Source organism: Diabrotica virgifera, chromosome 10 (genome assembly GCF_917563875.1).
Source record: "Diabrotica virgifera virgifera chromosome 10, PGI_DIABVI_V3a".
NCBI lineage: Eukaryota > Metazoa > Arthropoda > Insecta > Coleoptera > Chrysomelidae > Diabrotica > Diabrotica virgifera.
In genome coordinates, this window is record NC_065452.1 from 10,122,841 (window position 1) to 10,144,202 (window position 21,362).

Genomic DNA, 21,362 nt, shown 5'->3' on the forward strand with positions numbered 1-21,362 from the left:
AAAAAATATGTTTGCTTTACCACGTAGTTATTTCACTCCAGTAGAATTCGGCATATTTACAAGCCTGGAGAATATCATTGCCGACATTTTTTCTAAATAACTTTTTTGGATATTACATAAATCTATCTAAAAATCTCTAAAAATTTCACTGTCGTAATGGGTGGATAGATCTAAATTGGATAATTGATAATACATAATATGACAGATTATTTAATTTAAATAATCCAACGTAGCAGTAACAATTTTGATATATTGTCAAAAACATATCGTTTAGCTGCAAATATAAAATAAATTAAAATAGGCCAAAATATCATTCTCCCTTAAAATTTGATGTATTTTACAATTTAATATGAATTCTCGTTAGGACTTTTGACAAATTAGGGCAAAAATATAATACAAATAAAATATTCTACTTTTTATTGTTTAAAAAATGACTGATCAGAACCTATAAATATTGTTTTTCTAACAAATACTTACTTTGTGAGTCTACATGGAGGTCATATATTGGTGTTTTATACTTTTGCGCACTTGACAAGGCACAACCTGATAGGCGAACATGATGGGAGGGCCCCAAAATAAATATTCTCCGTACTACAACTGGGCTTATTTGTCTGTAAGCGTGACCCCCACATGCACCGCAGTACTGGTAACCGGCATGCCTAAAAATATGTTACTATTACTTTCTTTCTTTCTCCCTATTACTTATAAATATTAAAAGCTAGTTTACTGTATTAAGGGGGGAATAGTATAAAAATTTTAAAATTTTCAAATTATTTTAATATTTTAAATAAAAGTACAAAACTTCGAAAATACTCTCTGAAAATTTCAGATTGATCGGAGCAAAATTACCGGAATTTGGCTGCTTTGCAGAAGCTTCAGGCCAGCGCGCTTGAGCGTAGTGAGAAACGTTCAACAGGTGTTCCCTTCTCTTTTGTAAATTACTCCGCGATTCAAAAACATATTCCGGTGTGCATCACTTAACGATTTGACAGACAAAAAAGAAATTGAAAATAAAGTTGTCAAAACTTAAAAACGTTTTTCTCAAAACTGCTTTTTTTAAAGACGGTGGAGATTGTAATTCAAAAACTACTTGACTGATCCACCTGAAATTTTGCATAGATTTTCTATACACATTTCGTGAGGTAACGCTTTCCAGATAGTTTTTGTTTTATGCTTATTTTTTGTTTAATAATAATAAGTATGTTAATAGAAGGAGAAAGAGAGAAGGGAAAAGAAGGAGAAGAAATGCTAAACAGAAATGGTGAAAGAATAATAGAAATATGTATGGAGAACAAACTAGTTATAACAAATACAAAATTTAAACATAAAGAAGTACACAAATACACGAGAGTACAAAACAGCAGAAACGAAAAATCAATCATATATTACTTTTTGGTAAGCAGCAACAAATGGAAAAGAGTACAGGATACGAAAGTGAAAAGAGGCTCAGAGATTGGCAGTGACCACCATCTAGTAATAATGAGAATGACAACAACAGAGGAAAAAGAAGAAAAGAGAAGAAAGGTAGTAAACGAAAAAATAAAAAGTTACAAATTAAAAGAGGAAAGATATAAGAAGAAAGTCCAAGAAAAATTAGATAATACTTTGAAAGGTAGGGCAAAAAATACAAATATAGAAAAAAAAATGGGAATATCTAAAACCCAGCATAATCAAAGCAGCTGAGGAAACTTGCGGGATAGCAAAAATAGCAAATACTAACATGAGGAGAACAGAATGGTGGACGGAAGAAATACGACAGAAAATAAAGAACAAAAAAGCCAAATTGAAGAGATACCTAAGCATAAAACACCCGGAAGATTACGAAGCATATAAAGAAAAAAGAAAAGAGGTTAAAATAGCGGTGAAAGCAGGAAAGGAAAGGTCATGGGAGAGATCTGGACAAAAAATGACAAAAAATTATAGGGAAAACCAAAAACTCTTCTACGATGCATTAAAACAACTCAGACAAAAGAAAGAGCACATTATGCCGAATATAAAAGACAAGAATGGAAACGTACTAACAGAAGAAAAACAAATAATGGAAAGATGGAGAGAACATTTCAAAGAGCTAACTCATGTAGACAAGGACAACATAGGGGAGATACAAGAAAGGAATGTAGAACAACAAGTGGAATCCATAACAAGAGAGGAATTAGATAAAGCAACAGAAAGAGTAAAACTGGGCAAAGCACCAGGCAAGGATCATATCACCTCGGAAATGATAAAGATCATGGGGACAGAGGGAATGGATAGCATGAAAGAACTAATGAATGATATCATAAATAGAGCAGAATTACCAAAGGACTGGAAGAAAGACATTATATTACCAATACACAAAAAGGGAGACAAGAGAAACTGTAATAATTACCGAGGTATCACCATATCAAGTATCCCTGGGAAGGTATTCGCAAGAATAATAGAGACAAGAATAAAAGCCCAAATAGAAACAACTATGGAAGACACACAGTGTGGATTCAGGAAGGACAGAAGCACGCAAGACCTAATATTCACATTAAGACAAGTAAATGAGAAGGTAATCAAGAAGAATAGAGAGATACATATGTGCTTCATTGACCTGGAAAAGGCGTTTGACAGAACCCGAAGAAAGGACGTTTGGAAGACACTAAAAGAAAGGGGAGTCGACAGACACATAATACAAGTAATAAAGGATATGTACAAAAATCATACAAATACAGTAAGAACCAATAACGAGGAATCCAGAGAATTTACTACAAGTCAAGGCGTCAAACAGGGATGCGTGCTGAGTCCACTGCTATTCTCAGTGGTACTGGATGAAGCGATAAAGAAAGCCAAGAGAAGAATAAGAAAACTAACATTAGGATACTGGCAAATGAAACAGACTCAACTATCGGAGCTACTATTTGCAGACGACATGGTATTGATAGCAGAAAACAGAGAAGACTTACAGAACAATCTTGAAATCCTAGAAGAAGAACTATCAAACATAAATATGAAAATTAATACAGAGAAAACAAAAACAATGATAATTTCAAATACGAGGAAGACACACGCAATAGAATTAGACGGGAAACAACTAGAGCAAGTGGAATATTTTAAATACCTAGGAGTAATAATCGAATCAAATGGTAAACAAGACATGGAAATAAACGAGAGAATGGGACGAACAGGAAGCTTATTTAACACTATGAAAACAACATTTTTTGTGAAAAAAGAGATACCGGAAAAAGTAAAAACGGCAGTCGTTAAATCAGTAGTTAGACCAACAATCATGTATAGCAGCGAGACATGGACATTGACGGGGAGACAAAAATCCAGAGTCAATGCTATGGAAATGAGGTTCCTGAGGAAAATAGCAAACAGAAAGAGGACAGACAAAATACGAAACGAAACAATTAGACAAAACCTAAAACTAGAACCAATCAATGAAAAAATAGTAGAAGGACAACTTAGATGGTTCGGGCACGTGTGTAGAATGTCGAACGAGAGGCCAACAAAACGAGTGTTCGAAACGAGAGTGCACGGGAAAAACAAAAGAGGGAGATCAAGAGTTATGTGGGTAGATGAAATCAGGAAAGAAGTCGAGAAGAAGGGATTGACATTGGAAAGTGCAAGAAACCTAACGCAAGGTCGGAAAGCATGGAGACTACAATGCCAAACTCAACTCCACCAGCCTTACACCTAAAGGTAGAAAGGCTTAGGACTAAGTAAGTAAGTAAGTAAGTATGTTAATTTGACACCATTTTTTACAAAAAATTTCGTTATTTTGACTTATAATAAGTGATACCAAAAACTCAAAAATCGTTAAAACTAAAAATCTCGACATCCTTACCTCGAGAAACTCATAAGCTAATAAAATCTTTTTGATTTTTTTCTTTTAGATGATCCAAAAAAGACAGGTTTCCTACTGACCATTCAGGATCGGGTTATTCCAACCAGGAATTACATGAAATATATCGTCAAAGACGTTTAAGTCCAAAACGAAAAATGCCGATATGGATGTCAAGCAATAAGGCACCTTTCCAAACATCTTACTGGGGAACCCAGGCGTTAGTGGATACTGATTATAAAGAACGCCATAACTCAGTAGGAAAGATTATTCACCAGAAATTAGCCAACTAACTGGGACTTCTCCAAATCGATCATCTCATTAATTTATTATCAATATGTCCCTTGACAGAATCCTCCCCAAACAGAATCCTTGAAGTCAGCATCTGCAAGCTCTACTGGGACCGCACTTTGCTAAGAACTTTAGAGGGAGTGTGAACCGTGTGACTAAATCTGGATAACAATAATAATATTTTCGGGAAGTCTAGCCACCCCCTACTAGGAATTTCTAGATCCGTGCCTCAATATACAGGGTGCGCCAAACCTCTGGTTTTCTTTGATTACGGCTAAATTATGGGATACACAAAAAAAAGTTTTAAACCAAATTAATGTATATCGAAGCCGTCTACAATTTAAAATTATTTTCGATTATACAGGGTGAGTCAGAACGACGGTACGAACCAAAGTTATGTTTTTTTTAATGGAACACCCTATATATTAAATCATTTTTAAACATATTTTTTAAAAATTTTAAGAATTTATATAAGGTATTATAGGCCTAAATTTAACAATTTTCGAAATATTTACACTTTTATTGAGAAAATGGTAATATTCAAAGGGCTGTGAATTAGGCGCCGAAGATAATAAAAATTTAAATCACATGACAAAGTTTTTTTTAGTGTACTGTTATTGTTAAATAAATTAAAATATTTGACATATACAGAAAATACAAAATACAAGAAAATACAAAATTTTCTCATTTTTTTTAATGGGACACCCTGTATATTAGTATTGCCTTTTGTAGTAAATATTACAGCCTTTCTTTTGGTATAAGGTTGTATGTACCTAGCATGTTCCGTTTTGTAGATATTTAAAAAAAACTATAGATTTTACGTTTTTGCGGATTTTTTATTAAAAAAATTTTTTGCAAAAAAAAATTATAATCTGGCTTTAGAAACATACATTAAAATATCAAATATGAAAAAAAAACGTAATTAAAGATTAAAATAGATAAATACAATTCAATTGAATTTAATATCTTAAAATTATTTTACAAAAAATATTTTACCATACTAATGAATGCATAAATTAGTAACTAAATTAAATAAACAACCAAATTTGATATCTACCCTAGTAATTTTTCTGCCACAGCTACTTTCCTGTACAAAATTAATTGTTAGTTATATTGTATTTACGAGTAAGATCAGTTAAACTTTTAATTTACCTTTTAAATTTACTTACATCTTGAGAACATAATAATTATAAAGTATGCTTTGAAACAAATGAATGTTAAATGTATTAGTCAAATTATTTATTAATATAAATAGTATTAATTGGTGTCACAAAAGCTGGTAACACTTTTGTAGTTGAAATTTTTGTAACAATTTTTTATAAGTATTTTAAATTTTAATTTTTCAACCGAACAATTGGTGGATATGACATTTATTTTGGGCGAAATCATTAGAAATTATTACCAGCTTTTGTGATACGACTACATAGATACTATTTACTTTATAATATACTTCCATAACGTTCATTTGTTTCAAAGCATACTTTATACGTTCTCAAGATGTAGGTAAATTAAAAAGTTATTGACTGATCTTACTTGTAAATACAATTTACCTAACTAACAAAATTGGGTACAATAAAGTTACTAGGGTAGAAAAATTTCTAGGGTAGATTTTAAAATTGGTTGTTTAATTTAATAATTAATTTATCCATGTTAATTACTTATTAGTATGGTAAAATATTGTTTGTTACATAATTTTAAAGTTATTAAATTCAATTAAGTTGCACCTGAATACGTTTTATTTTAAACTTTAATTACGTTCTTATTTTCATCTTTGATATTTTAGTGTATGTTTCTAAAATCAAATTATAATTTTTTTTTTGGAAAAAACATTAATTAAAGTTATCGCGGATATAAAATATCCGCGAAACGTAAAATCTATAGTTCTTTTTTAAATATTTACAAAACCAAACATGCTATGTCCATACAACCTTATACCAAAAGAAAGGTTGTCATATTTACTACAAAATGCAATACTAATATACAGGGTGTTCTATTTAAAAAAATGAGAAAATTTTGTATTTGCAAATAGTGATCACACTGTATATTTTATGGCTATAAGTAAAAGATATTCAATTATTTAAAAATATCACTATCGTATAAAAACTTTGACCTAGCACTTAAATTTTTATTACCTTGGAAACATAATCCACAGCCCTATAAATATTACCATTTTTCTCAATAAAAATGTTAATATTTCGAAAATTATTAACTTTAGGCCTATAAGACCTTATACAAATTTTTCATATTTTTAAAAAGTATATTTAAAAATGATTTAATATATAGGGTGTTCCATTTAAAAAACACAACTTTGGTTCGTACCGTCGTTCTGACTCACCCTGTATAATCGAAAATAATTTTAAATTATAGACGGTTTTGATTTACATTAGTTTTGTTAAAACTATTTTTTTGTATATCCCATAGTTTAGCCGTAATCAAAGAAAACCAGAGGTTTGGCGCACCCTGTATTGATGGGACTTCAATAAAAATCATTAAAGACATAAAATCAAAGGGTTTTATTTTTTTCAATATTATGTCCATCAGTATTAATTATTGACCGTGTAAGGTAGGCTTAATGCTCTATCTCTATGTTTGTATTATTATAATAAATTTACACAACAGATGTCGCCTTAAAGGCTAGGTTGACCTGACGTCTGTTACGTTAAAACAATACGAAATTTCAGGTGATAAAACAATACGTTTTGAGACGCGCGATGAACAGTTTCTTCAACAATATTTGTGTGTTTGAACATTGGTAAAAACCGGTTTTTTAAGATTGTGGAGCCAGGTGTATTTATCGTATTAAAGGATTAAGGTAATGTACAATATTTTCACCTTAAGTTAACCTGAGAGTCTATATTCCATGTTTATCACTGCCGGTGTTCTTTACTCATTTCAAATTTCAATTACAAATCAATAAAGAAAATGCACCTATAATATAAGCAATAGTTTTGACTATAGTTTGACTATATTCTTTAAAACAGTCACTAAAATCATTTAATTCATGAATACTTATCCACCAATCGGATTTTTTGTGATTTAGTGATTTAAGTGACTTATTCTGATAGACTTTCTGGATAGGTCATTTTTTATTATTCATATTCTATACCACCATGAAACAAAATATCATACATTTAGCAAATTTGTCATCTCTCAAAGATCTAGCAATAAATCTAATATTTTTTCATGTCCATGAAAAACTACAATTTCTCTGATGTGTGTATTTGTGTATCTCAACATTTCTCAAAAATCTTAATACTTATCTAATATTTACTAAACATTTGTTACCGGCTTCTTTCTCACAAGAATCTGTACTTGTAGTTTCTCAAAAACTGATTAGGTAATTTTGTTGTTGTTAGATAAATATAAAACAAAATATGCAAATTTCTCTAGCACTTCTGCTATTTCATGTCCAAGAACAAAATACAATATTTCCCATTTCTGATTATTAGAGAGCGGAATATATGCAAAGTGCATATAGATGCATATATTGCATATTTTCAGACAACAAACACAACATTGCATATTTAAGCTAAACAAGATTTATTTTGCATATTTTAAAAATAAATTATATAAAAGTTTAAAATTTTCCTTTCTTAGTTGGAATTTTATAACTTCGATATGAACGAGCTCGTTATTTATCTATCTATCGCTCATTATTATCTATCTGGACTTTCCCATTACTACCTGAATTTAACAATTATGGGTGTTCCCAGAAAAATATTATTTTATTAGCGTAGCAAGTCGTAGGTACCTACCTGCTTTTAAGGGTCTAATATTTATTTTGTCAGTTTCCGGCCAACATTTGTTTAAAGTAAACGTTGTATCGTATTTAGTGTTTTTGAAGTGATTGGTATATATTAAATTTAAATATGTCTACCATTCAAAAAAGTGCTTGGATAAAGTGTTTTCCCGAATTAAAGCTAAGTGAAGACAAAGTATTTTGCAAGGCCTGTTCCAAAATCGTAAGTTACATTCATTTTCACATTTCATTTTTTAAATGAGGAACTGACAAACAAAAGCATCATGTCTCACAAAAGAAATTTTTCTGGAAAGAGTGTTTTTATTCGACAAATTCGCTTTTACTTCTATAAAGACGGACATAGAGAGAAGCATTTTTTTTCTTTTACAGATTTTCTGTGAGAAGAAGTTTCAAGTCGACCAACATTTAAAAACTGCTACTCATAAGTTGAAGCTAAAAAAGATTGGTTGAAAGACTGATAAGTTTGTACACACTTGAATGAATAAGGGAAAATGAAAATGTAATATGTCAAAGTGTGTAAATAATTTATTTCCTTAGCTGAGCGCTTTCGACATAAACGTCATCATCGGAGCTAATGCTAAAATAAAAAAAGAGATCTTGTAAGAAAAAGAAGTACAAAACTCTTTTTTTACTTACGTCAAATACTAAAAAAGTACCGCTACATAGAGGTGTAAACAAGTGCATCTTAGGAATGTAAATTTGATTTTTAAATTGTGAATGCTAACTTAGTCCTCCGTACAACAGCAAACAGCAAAAAAACAGAAAGAAACGGCCACATACACGTTGCACAAAAACATATAAACTTTTTTCATGGTACGGGTGTCGATATCACCCGTCCATCCTTGGTCTAGTAACAACAGCTGACTGACAAGGTCGGATATTCAAATCTGCTTTTATCTGTTCTGCGTTGACGTTGACAGCTGACGTTGAAACATGAATATTTTATACATATTAAAAGGAAAATTGAAAAAATTGAAAAAATTGTAAAAATATAAAAAAAAAAAAATTTTTCAATTTTCCTTTCAATATGTTTAAAATATTCATGTTTCAACGTCAGCTGTCAACGTCAACGCAGAACAGATAAAAGCAGATTTGAATATCCGACCTTGTCAGTCAGCTGTTGTTACTAGACCAAGGATGGACGGGTGATATCGACACCCGTACCATGAAAAAAGTTTATATGTTTTTGTGCAACGTGTATGTGGCCGTTTCTTTCTGTTTTTTTGCTGTTTGCTGTTGTACGAAGGACTAAGTTAGCATTCACAATTTAAAAATCAAATTTACATTCCTAAGATGCACTTGTTTACACCTCTATGTAGCGGTACTTTTTTAGTATTTGACGTAAGTAAAAAAAGAGTTTTGTACTTCTTTTTCTTACAAGATCTCTTTTTTTATTTTAGCATTAGCTCCGATGATGACGTTTATGTCGAAAGCGCTCAGCTAAGGAAATAAATTATTTACACACTTTGACATACTACATTTTCATTTTCCCTTATAAAAAAGATTGCATTAGGACCCGTTCAGCAGTCCATTCATACATCTCTTCAAAATGTTCAAGATCAAGATGAATCAAAAAAAGAAAAACGTTTGTTTAATCAAGACCTGTGTCAAGCTTTGTTGCAGCAAACATTCCGTTAAAAAAATTACAAAATATACATTTCAGGCAATTTTTGCAAAAATATTGTAACTTCAATATTCCTAATGAGGCAACGCTACGAAAGGGCAATGTGAATGCATTGTATGATGGAGTAATTGAGGAAATTAAAGTTTCTTTAAGCGATAACACCTTTTACGTAATTGTCGATGAAAGTACAGATGCATGTGGTCGATATATGGTGCATCTTATAATCGGCGCCTTAAAAGAGGATGAACCAGGGAAACCTTATTTAATAGCTGCAAAACAACTGGAGAAAACCAATAATGTGACTGTAAGCCGTTTCATTCAGCAAACACTCTCTGCTTTCTTTTTGCCAACAGAAATAAAAAGTGAACATTTTTTAATATTTTTATCAGATGCCGCTCCGTATATGGTAAAGGTAGGACAAAATTTGAAAATATTTTACCCAAATATGGTACACGTCACTTGTCTTCTACATGGCATAAACAGAGTAGCAGAAGTTCTTAGAGGTGAATTTGATTTAGTCAATAAATTAATTTCAAACGTTAAAAAAGTATTTTTGAAAGCACCTTTACGTGTGCAAATGTATAAAGAAAAATTACAAGGTGTAAACTTGCCTCCAGAGCCCGTAATTACAAGATGGGGAACATGGATTAAAGCAGCAATTTTCTACTCAAATCATTTTGATGCCATAAAAGATGGTGTGTTAGATATTCAAAATGACTCGCAGTGGTAACTGAAAGTCAAGAACTTTTAAGTAACGTACAAATTGCTAAAGAACTTATGTTCATAAAAGTTAATTTTAGTTTTTTACCAGATCTAATAAAGTCATTAGAACAAAGGAATTTACAATTAAGTGATTCGGTTAATCTTGTTAACACTTTCTCTGCTCATTGTCAAAAAATTCCCGGAAATACAGGGATTACAATTAGAAATAAATTAAAAAATGTTTTAGAAAAAAATGAGGGCTTCGATTGTTTGAGGAAAGTTGTACGTATTTTTGAAGGCAACTTTTCTGAAGGTCTTACGACTTGGCAAATTAGTTTACTGCCTAAATTAAAATATTGTCCTATAACATCAGTAGATGTAGAACGAACTTTTTCTGTGTCCAAACACGTTTTTAGTGATAGAAGGCAAAAGTTGCTAGTTGAAAATTTTGAAAAATATTTGATTATAAATTCATACTATAATTTAGATTCTTAATTTAATTATCATATCAGTTTTTGTGTGTCATTTCATTTGTTTTTATGTGAAAAATAAATATGTATTAAACATAAAGGTAGGTTGAATTTTTTAAACATAAATGTTTATATTTAATATATTGTTTTATTTTTGAGTATTTTTAATATGCATTTGCATATTTAGACAAATTTAGAAAAAATACCTGCATATTTGTAGTAAAAGTAATGCATATATATGCGCATATTTTAATAATGTTGTGTTGCATATATTCCGCTCTCTACTGATTATAGTTAGTAGTCCATTCACTCACGGTAAAATATTTTAAAACCTCCAAAGTTTAAAGGACTCCTTGGATTGACATGAAATTTGGCATACACATATCTAATACGTCAAGGAAAAAAGTGATATTCTGCCGATGTGTGTTTTTGCCCAGTGGGTGAGTTTCACCCCTTCTCGGAGATGAAAAAATATACGTTTAAAATAAGTCCGGAATTGGAAAAACTGAGATAAACTAAGCAACTTTTGTTCCATAGAGTTTTTTCACTAAGTCAATACTTTTCGAGTTATTTGCGAGTGAATATCTTCGTTTTTCAGCAAAAAAAAAACGTTTTTAGACGTATAAATATAAATAAATAACTCAAAAAGCAAAAATATTCTTAGCAAAAATACAGCTTATAAAAAAGAGGAAAAAATGGTGTCTATAAACCAGTAGAAGCTGAGTTGTAGCTAATGAAAAGTAGGTTCTTATTCGTCAAATTCCAAATCGAATATTTCAACGTGAAATAACCAAAAAATGAAGCACTTTTAGGGGAAAACTCATTACAACTTTTTTAAAGTGTTTAAAAAAAGGTTTATTTTTGTTTAAAAAAAAAACTTTAAACATTAAAAGAAAGTCAGTTACGCTCAAAATATTGGTGGTCCCTTTTATTTTTTGGTAAAAAAATCGCGAAAATCACCCCCTAATTAGCATCACACGTAATAAGTAAGTTACGCTCAAAATAACGTTGGTCCCTTTTTTTTGGTAAAAAAATTGGCATCCCAAATTAAATTAATCGTTACTGTTTCACAAGTTACTTTACTTATGTATTGTTTGTAAATGATCTGTAAGTTTCACCGGTCCAAAGTGTTTATTTTTAAAAGGGCTGTAGTTGAAAGGGCTTGAATGGGTCACTAATCACGAGTGTATACCAATTTTAAACAGCCATATCTTAACCAATATTTGTCTTATATAAATTTGTAGTAAAATAAGAATATAACATATTGAGAAAATCAACATTTGCTTACTCTTGAGGTTTTTGGTATCACTAATAATTTTTAAGGTATTTTGAAAAAAAAAGGAATTTTTTTAAATTAAAAACAGTTTTTTACTTTAAATCCAAATTTTTTCAAAACTGAGAACTTTGAACCGATGAAACTAACAGATCATATAAACAGTACATATAAGTAAAGTAACTTATGAAGTGGTAACGATTAATTTCATTTGGGATGCTAATTAGAGGGTGATTTTTACGATCTTTTTTACCAAAAAAAGGGAATAACTTTATTTTGAGCGTAACTTACTTACTTTTGATGAAACGTTTTTAAAAAAGAAAAATTAACCTTTTGTTTAATATACACTTTAAACTTTTACTTTAACTTTAAACCTTTGTGACTTTAAAAAATTTGTGACGAGTTTTCCCCAAAAAGTGCGTCATTTTTTGGTTATTTCACGTTGAAATATTCGATTTAGAATTTGACGAATAAGAACCTATTGTTTACTAGCTACAACTCTGCTTCTACTGGGTCTACAGACTTCATAACATCATATTTTTCACTTTTTTCTAAGTAATATACAGGGTGTAACGAAAATACAGGTCATAAATTAAATCACATATTCTGAGACCAAAAATAGTTCGAATGAACCTAACTTATCTTTGTACAAATATGCACACAAAAAGTTACAGCCCTTTGAAGTTACAAAATGAAAATCGATTTTTTCCGATATATCGAAAACTATTAGAGATTTTTTAATGAAAATGGACATGTGGCATTATTATGGCAGAAGCATCTTAAAAAGAAATTATAGTGAAATTTGTGCATCCCATAAAATTTTTTTGGGGGGTTTGTTCCCTTCAATCACCCCAAACTTTTATGTACGTTCCAATTAAATTCTTATTGTGGTAGCATTAATTAAACACAAGTTTTTTAAAACTTTTTTGCCTCTCAATATTTTTTTGATAAAAATACTTTAAACAGAATTTTAAGTAAGTATGTAAATTTAATTTTTATAATAAAAGTTTATATGTTACAGTTCAAGTTGATTATCCAGTTGGAGTTGACTTTTCCTAGTTTGAGTCGACTCAAACGGCTGGTTTTAGTAAAAGTTGATTATAAATATAGAATGAAGATTTTTATTTAACATTTACTAGTAAAAGTAGACTCCAACTAGTTAATAGTCTTCCCAATGCCATTTAGTAAAAGTTGATTCACACAAACAACCGATTCTAGAAATTAAATGTTACTGTATATTATGTTCAAATCGTGATATTTATAGTCCAGGCTGTATCGTCACCCCCGTTAGGTAAATTATTCCAGTTCGATTCTTTTGCACAAACTTAATCAAAAAGAGGCCCTTATAACGAATCCACAGGGTGTCAGGTGGTACCGTAATCTAAAAATTGTTTAAACATTTTTTTTAAACAAATTCACAAAAAAAATTCACTTCGGACATTTTTTTTACATCATTTGGGTCATTCGGAGCAAAAGAGGTCTTTTGTGATTTTTCTGTAAAATTTGTTGTTCTCGAGTTATACGCGATTTAAAATTTGAAAAATGCGAAAATGACCATTTTCAAGGCTTAATAACTCAGTTAAAAATTATTATTATGAAAGTCAGAAAGTCACCAAATCAAATTTTAACGACCCCCCTACAAGGTACTGAAGAAATATTTGTCATTATTGTATTACTAAGATGTTATTTTTAATTATTAACAATGAGCGCTAGGTACGTATTGAGGCGGCTGTCAATGTGAGTGCGACTGAGATGCACCATTGGACGGTCGGAATGGAGGATCTTACTCGCACTCACATTGACGGCCGCCTCTATACGCTTTTAGCGCTCATTGTTGATAATTAAAAATAACAGCTTAGTAATAAAATAATGACAAAAATGTCTTCAGGACCTTGTAGGGAGGGCTTTAAACTTTGATTAGCTGACTTTCTGACTTTCATAATAATAGTTTTTAATCGAGTTATTAAGCCTTAAAAATGAGACCTTTTTTTGCTGTGAATGACCAAAATAATCTAAAAAAATTTGTCCGGAGTGAAATACTTAGTTATTTATAAAACAGTTCGTGAAGTATGCTTTTTGCGCACGCACGCGATGTTTAGAGCACGAGCGGGCCGAGTGATATACATCGTCCAAGTCCGCAAAAAGTAATTCACGCACAGTTTTATACAATATTTTATCTACCAAAATACAAATAAAAAAACTGCTTCGTCACTGGAATACATTCCTATTTTACAATTTTTTAGAACTTTGACATTTAAAAATTCAAACTTCTGTCAAACCACAAAACTGTAAAACTTTTTTTTGTAATTTATTGCTCACATGTCATTACCATGACAAGGCGAAAGTTAAGGATATTTGATTATATGAAAGTGTGCTAAAAAACAGTGTGAAAAAGTAAATCCCATTTAAAATACATTATTACTTCAGGCACACTTTAAACCCTTCATGTACTGCTATCTATATTTACAATTTTCACACAATAAAAACTTATACATAATATGAGGTAGAGTAGATAAGAGTTATTTTTGTGAATTTGGTTAACAAAAATTGGTTAAACAATTTTTCGACCGCGATACCGCCTGACACTGTGTATTTGTTATAATGATGTATCTGTTTGAGTCAGTTTGTGCAAAAAAATCGAATCAGAATAATTTACCTAACGGGGGCGACGTTGCAGCCTGGACTAATAAGTAGTTGAAACGGTCAAAACAAAGAGACGCACACTCATCAAAAATGCACGTGAGATTATACTCGTATAAATTGTATAATCTACTTTTACTAACAAGAGTTAGGAAGAGTCAACTTCAACTAGTAAAAGTTGATTTAAATTTTTCAAATCAACTTTTACTGCTCGTTTCAGTTGGAGTTGATTCGAACTAGGAAAAGTCAACTCTAACTGAGAATCAACTTGAACTGTAACATATATAACATTTTACATTCGAAATTTTTACTTCAATCGTAAGTTTTTATAACTATGCTATTAGTCCAGGGCGCATCTGTTTTGAGATGGACGTTGAGAGGTGACTCAAATTTTTTTGCAGAAATTGCTTGAAAATAACTCAAATAATATTATTTGAGTTATCCTCCCGCTCAAAATGGTCCGGAACATTGCTTAAATAATAAAAATGTCAAAATATGAAGGAAAAATTCGATTTTTTTATTGGTTTTTTGATTATAACTTTAAAACTATTCATTTTTGAGAAAAGTTGTACTGACATAAAAGTTGCGTAATTAAATTTCCTATAACATAGAATTGGTTAAAAATTAAAAAAATAGTCACCCTTGTTGCAAAATAGCAATAATTGCGAAAAAACCATACAAAAACAAGTATTCGAACTTTACGTTTTTCAATCATTTATGCTACACTTAGGACGTTCATATTTTACCCAGAAAAACTTTATGATACTATAAAACAATACTGTAAATTTCATTAAGATCGGTTTAATAGATTTTCCAAAATAAATTTTGCAATCCAGCTTTCGCAAAAAAAATTCATTTTTTCAAAATGTCACAGGACTGAAAATAAGGCAGATAGCAGGTTGAATTTTGTTTTGCTTATAGAGGTGTACTGTACCTTTTATTTTCAATTTGCAAAATTAAAATGGATTAATTACCACGGCGCACAGTGGTTCCAATTGCTGAAAACGTGGTAATGAGGCGAAAAAAGGAGTCCCTATTTAGGGATTTTCATGTTTACAGTTGTTTTTTCATACTATCGTAGAGTCCTAATATGCAGATATGAGGATCAGACTGGATGTATTCTAGTTCACAACTCAGGAACAAGTGGGCCATGTCCGGGGTTATTTTAGCCGGCAGAGAAAGTGAAAAAGAACTCGTATATTGAAAACGCTGTAAAACGTTTGGTAGTTTATCAATTTTATCGCTGTAAATTAGATTCTTCTTTATTAAGTATGTAGTAATGTAAGATGTAACTTAAATCAACATTTATTAACAATAAATGCCTTAAATTTTTTAATGCATAAATAGTGAAAATATACTTAAAATATTTAAAAATTTGTAAAGATGCATTCCAAAAGTACAAAATTCTGCATAATTCTGCGACTAATGTTTTTTAATCTTAAAATATATAGTAAGGAGATACAGAATCACTTTGGTTTAGCTGCCTATAACTGCCTATGCATTCTGGCAGTTGTTTGAATACAAAAGTGGGAAATGACGCATATTACATGATTCTGGCGATTGTTGAGTATGTATGGGCAGTTGTACATAAGTAATAGGTTCTGAATATTGTACTTCATAAAGAAAATGTATTGGTAATCAGCAGCTTCAAAAGTCCCTTATAGTATAACATTTTAAACAAAAATGCTGCTAAAATAAAATTTTCGAACTTCTTTCGTCCATATTGGATCCGCCATTTTGTTTGAAAAAAAAGTAATGTTAGATTTGTAATCAGCTACCTTAACCTACCAAATTTTACAAAAAATTTTCCTTTTTGAGTGATATTTTCAATTTATTTCCGCCATGTTGGATCCGCCATTTTGTTTTTCAGAAAAAATAATGCCAGATTCGTAATCAGCGATGCCAAAAACCCTTAAGAACGAAAGTAATTCCAAAATGTATAAACAATATACGCTTTTAAAGGTTCATGACCACGTTTTCGGCATTTGGAACCACTGTGCGGCGTCAGGAAATTTTTTAAATAAACATTAATTTTTGGTGCTACGCGCAGGACAGCGGTGTTCGATTCACACAAGTTGATTTCCACCAAAATTTCTTCCAATTTTTATCTAATATATTATTTTCTTACTCTATATTTTGTTGTATTTTAATATTGTAATTCCACAAAAATCAAACTAATTTTATTATTGTTTGTGAAATATTATTTAAACAATTGCATATGTCTAAAAACAATAAACTTTTATTTTCTAAGTTAAAATATATGAACAAAGAAAGTTTTTGCTAAAAAAAGTGTTATTTCAAAGGATAGAGTATGTGTTTTTATTTTGCAATAAACAAATTTATTTATTTATATCGAAATGTAATAAAAATTAAAATATATCAATATTTATCAAAGGTCATTGGAATGCCCAATCAGAGCAAACTATCAGCTGTCCTGCGCGTAGCACCAATAATTAATGTTTATATAAAAAAAATCCTGACGCCGTGGTAGTTAATCGATTTTAATTTTGCAAATTGCAAATGAAAGTTACAGTACACTTCTATACGCAAAAATAATTTCAACCTGCTTATCTGCCTTATTTTCAGCCCTGTAACATTTTGAAAAAATGATTTTTTTTTTGCGAAAGCTGGATTGCAAAATTTATTTTGCAAAATCTATTGAACCGATCTTAATGAAATTTACAGTATTGTTTTATTGTATCATAAAGTTTTTCTGGGTAAAATATGAACGTCCTAAGTTTAGCATAAATGGTTTAAAAACGTAAAGTTCGAATACTTGTTTTTGTATGGTTTTTTTCGCAATTATTGCTATTTTGCAACAAGGGTGACTATTTTTTAAATTTTTAACCAATTCTGTGTTATAGGAAATTCAATTACGCAACTTTTATGTCAGTAAAACTTTTCTCGGAAATGAATACTTTTAAAGTTATAATCAAAAAACCAAGAAAAAATTGAATTTTTCCTTCATTTTTTGACATTTTAATTATTTAAACAATGTTCCGGACCTTTTTGAGAGGGAGGATAACTCAAATATTATTATTTGAGTTATTTTCAAGCAATTTCTGCAAAAAAATTTGAGTCACCTCTCAACGTCCAAATGTACTAATATTTTTACAGATGCGCCCTGGTCTATATGGGATACAGCCAAGTACACGTATTTCTTTTAAATTTTTTAATTTCCCATTTTTGTTGATTGTTTTTCTGCATACAGTCTGATGACATTATTATTCTCCCTCGTTTCAAAATGACTTCCACGTTTCAAAATTATGAATTAACAGTTTCTTTTAAGTCAGTACAATCAATAAAAGAACATATATATTTATCTGAATACTGATATCAATTTCATTACTCTGCGTTATTTGATATATCAGGTACATCTTTATCAGTATAATATCGTCTTGAGGAACATACAAAACGTATTTAAAGTATTATATAACATTATACAACAATATAAGTATTATACATATTATAATAATTAGTCCCTTGTTTTTTAGCTGTTTTTCTGATAATATAAACAATATGTAATTATGTACTTTCAAAGAACAAGTTCTTTTGAGACAACTGTTTATTTAGATAAATTGGAAAAGACTGCAAGACTTGTACACACTTCTGAATAGGTCAAAACGGCAAACAGGTGTATGTTTTCAAAAAACTTTTGATAGTGTGTAAAAAATATATTTTATATCAGCTAAGTACTTTCAACACATAACGTGCCATCATCAGAGCTTCCTCAAAGGACATATTAAGATAAAAAATTTTTCTATAAAAAATGAGTGAAAAACTTACGTCCTATAAATGACAGTCTTCCTCAGCTGATCTGCTGTTCACGTGGGCTCAAAATGGTCTGACTCAGCCATGTTATCTTTATAATTTAATAAAAGAATTTAGATGTGATTCTATTCACTGTAAAGGGTTATTACCCTATATCTGTGGCTTTTGCCCAGTATTCATGTTTTTTGTTGTGTTGTTGGGCAATTGCTCTTCTATGAAGGTATTTTAAGAGGACGTAAGTTTTTCACTTATTTTTTATAGAAAAAAATTTTATCTTAATATGTCCTTTTAGGAAGCTCTGATGATGGCACGTTATGTGTTGAAAGTACTTAGCTGATATAAAATATATTTTTTACACACTATCAAAAGTTTTTTGAAAACATACACTTGTTTGCCGTTTTGACCTATTTAGATTAAGCCCGCCACTCACGTTCCAACTACTCCAGGTTAATAAGCTAGAAATAGACCATGTTCGGGACACTCAAAGATCCAGGTAGCTGACTACTTTTTTAGTTATTGTCGGCCTATGGGAAGAAAACCTACCTGTTTCTTGCCTAGAGTTCGCGTTTTTAATTATTAACAATTTAGTGCAAAAACCCGATTTTTTCGATTTTTTGCACCCCATTCAAATAAAAGTTAAACAGTTGACATAAAACTACAAAATTTAATTTTTTAGAACATTGAAAAACCTTCAAAATCGGTCTTGACGGTCCAGTTAGCTGGGGCTCAGGCGATCGACAAGTTTAGTGGATTTGCGATTTGCGGTCGCTGGTTCGAGCCTCAGCTAGGTCATGAAATTTATAAAAGGCCAACACCGTAGTATAAAACTCAATAGAGTCTACGGCTTGGTCTGAAATAAACTGGCGTCTGATCGGCCTATGGAGGAGCGGTACGGGAAGGGATAAGGGCTTCCGGCTCGGTGATACTCCTCCATAGATCCCTACCGAAGGGCGTTGACGCCTAAGAACGGTGTATACATACAAAAACCTTCAAAATGCCGATTTTTGAAAGTTAAAAATTTAATTTGTTGCTATGCAAACAGCAAAATAAGTGAAAATCGTTATTTGTTAATAACTTTTACTTAAACTACTTTAGAACTTTAGTGTTTCACCCAAAGTTGTGTATTGGGGTTCTTAACAAACCCTCAAAATTTGAGACCGATCCATTGATTAGTTTAAAAGTTATTCTATTTGTTTATCCCAGAGACCTTTATTTTGCATTAACATAAAACAGAAAATAATGAAGATAAGGCAATTCTGCGTATTTCAAATGAAAGTAGAAAAGTGATACTATCAAAATGTATTAAAAATAGATAAAAAAAATATAATATAGTCAAAAGTACAAATGCCAAATTATTGAAATTTTGTAGTTTATAAACATTTAGAACAACCTTAAAAATATTCTCCGTAGAAAAAATCATTGTACACATTTGAAAAGTTGGTATTTTACACGAATCTTTAAAAGTATTGTTCAGTTGGTGACTAGTCGTGGTAAGTGAAGGGGGAGCTGGGAGCCGACAAATGCCGACAAAAACTAAAAAAGACAACTTAAAACTACATACTATCATTTTCTATATCTCGGGATCTACTGAATATATTTTGATCTTTCTTTTTTAATTTGTATGTAACTTTTCTCTACATTACAAATATGTAATTTGTCTATTTGCAATTTGACATTTATTAATTAATAAAAAGTTTAATTTCTTTAAACAATTTTTGAAAAAATAATTTTTTTACAAAAATCCATGTTTTTAATCACACTATCATTATTAATGATACAAACAATTAAGGTATACTTTAATAAATAAATTATCTTCAATAAATAATTATCTAATAAAAATAATTTATTTATTAACGTGAACTTTAACTTTTTGTATGATCATTAATGATACTATGATTAAAAAATAGATTTTTGTAAAAAAATATTTTTTCAATAATTGAATGGTGGGCTACAACAATGTTGTAAGCGACAGAATTGAGATTATGCAGGAGATGAAAAAAACATATTGACAAGCTATGTATGAACATTGAACATACGGATACCAACATTGCGGTATGAAAAACTCAGGGAAGGCAAAATGTTTTTAACCAGATTGAAAGATGCTCGCATTGGTCTTTGGATATACAATAATATTGTATTAAAACCTCACTTTGATCCAATATGTCGCTTACAACATTGTTGTAGCCCACCATTCAATTGTTTAAACAAATTAGACTGATTATTAATTAATAAATTTATAAACAAATTGCATATTTGTAATGTACGTAGAAATTACATATAAATTAAAAAAAGGAAGATGAAAATCCATTGAGTTGATCCGGAGATATAGAAAATTGTATTAGTTTGAAATTGCTTTTTCGGTATTTTAACTCGGTAGATTCGTAGGTTCCCCTGGTAACCGTTTGAACTACAATTTTGAAAAATAGTAGAGGGTGCTGTGAAGATACAATGTTTATGCAAATTTTTTAACAAAAAATACAAATCCCATTATTTAAAATGGCATCAATGAAATTCCTTAATTATTATAAACAAATTAGCTGTGAATTAAAAAAACACATCGCTAACTTTGTCCCTAATGAACCCAGGCTAAATTTTTTTATTTGAAAATTCGTGTTAAAATACTAGCTTTTCGAATATACAGGGTGTCCAGAAACTCTACCGACAAAGGAAGACAGGAGATTCCTCAGATAATTTTAAGACAATTTAACCCAATTCACCTAGTCCGAAAATGCTTCCTAAGGGAGCTAGAGCTCTTTGAAGATGGCGTCTTATAATTAGTTTTTCTTAAATACCTTCAGAACGCTTCTATTTACAAAAACAAAAATTGGTACGCATATTTATCTTCTAGATATAAATCTAATCCATCTATTGCGAATTTCTAGTACCGATCATAGGCGTCCGTTTTGGGTAGGGAAACGGTTATTTTATCGCATAACTTTTTTACCTTTAACTTTTATGCATTTTTGACACTGGATTATTAAATTGTGAGGCATTATAGTACAAAAAGGTACCCTTGCTTCAAG

At 30.4% G+C, this 21,362-nt stretch overlaps 1 protein-coding gene across 1 annotated transcript in view; it reads right to left on the reverse strand.

The window, feature by feature from the left end:
- Positions 1-21,362, reverse strand: part of LOC114334525 (protein MEMO1) — an 83,855-nt gene that overhangs the window by 55,968 nt on the left and 6,525 nt on the right. Inside the window, exon 3 of the mRNA XM_028284585.2 lies at positions 478-659. Within this exon, the coding sequence (XP_028140386.1) occupies positions 478-659 (182 nt within the window). The remainder of the gene's footprint in view (positions 1-477; positions 660-21,362) is intronic.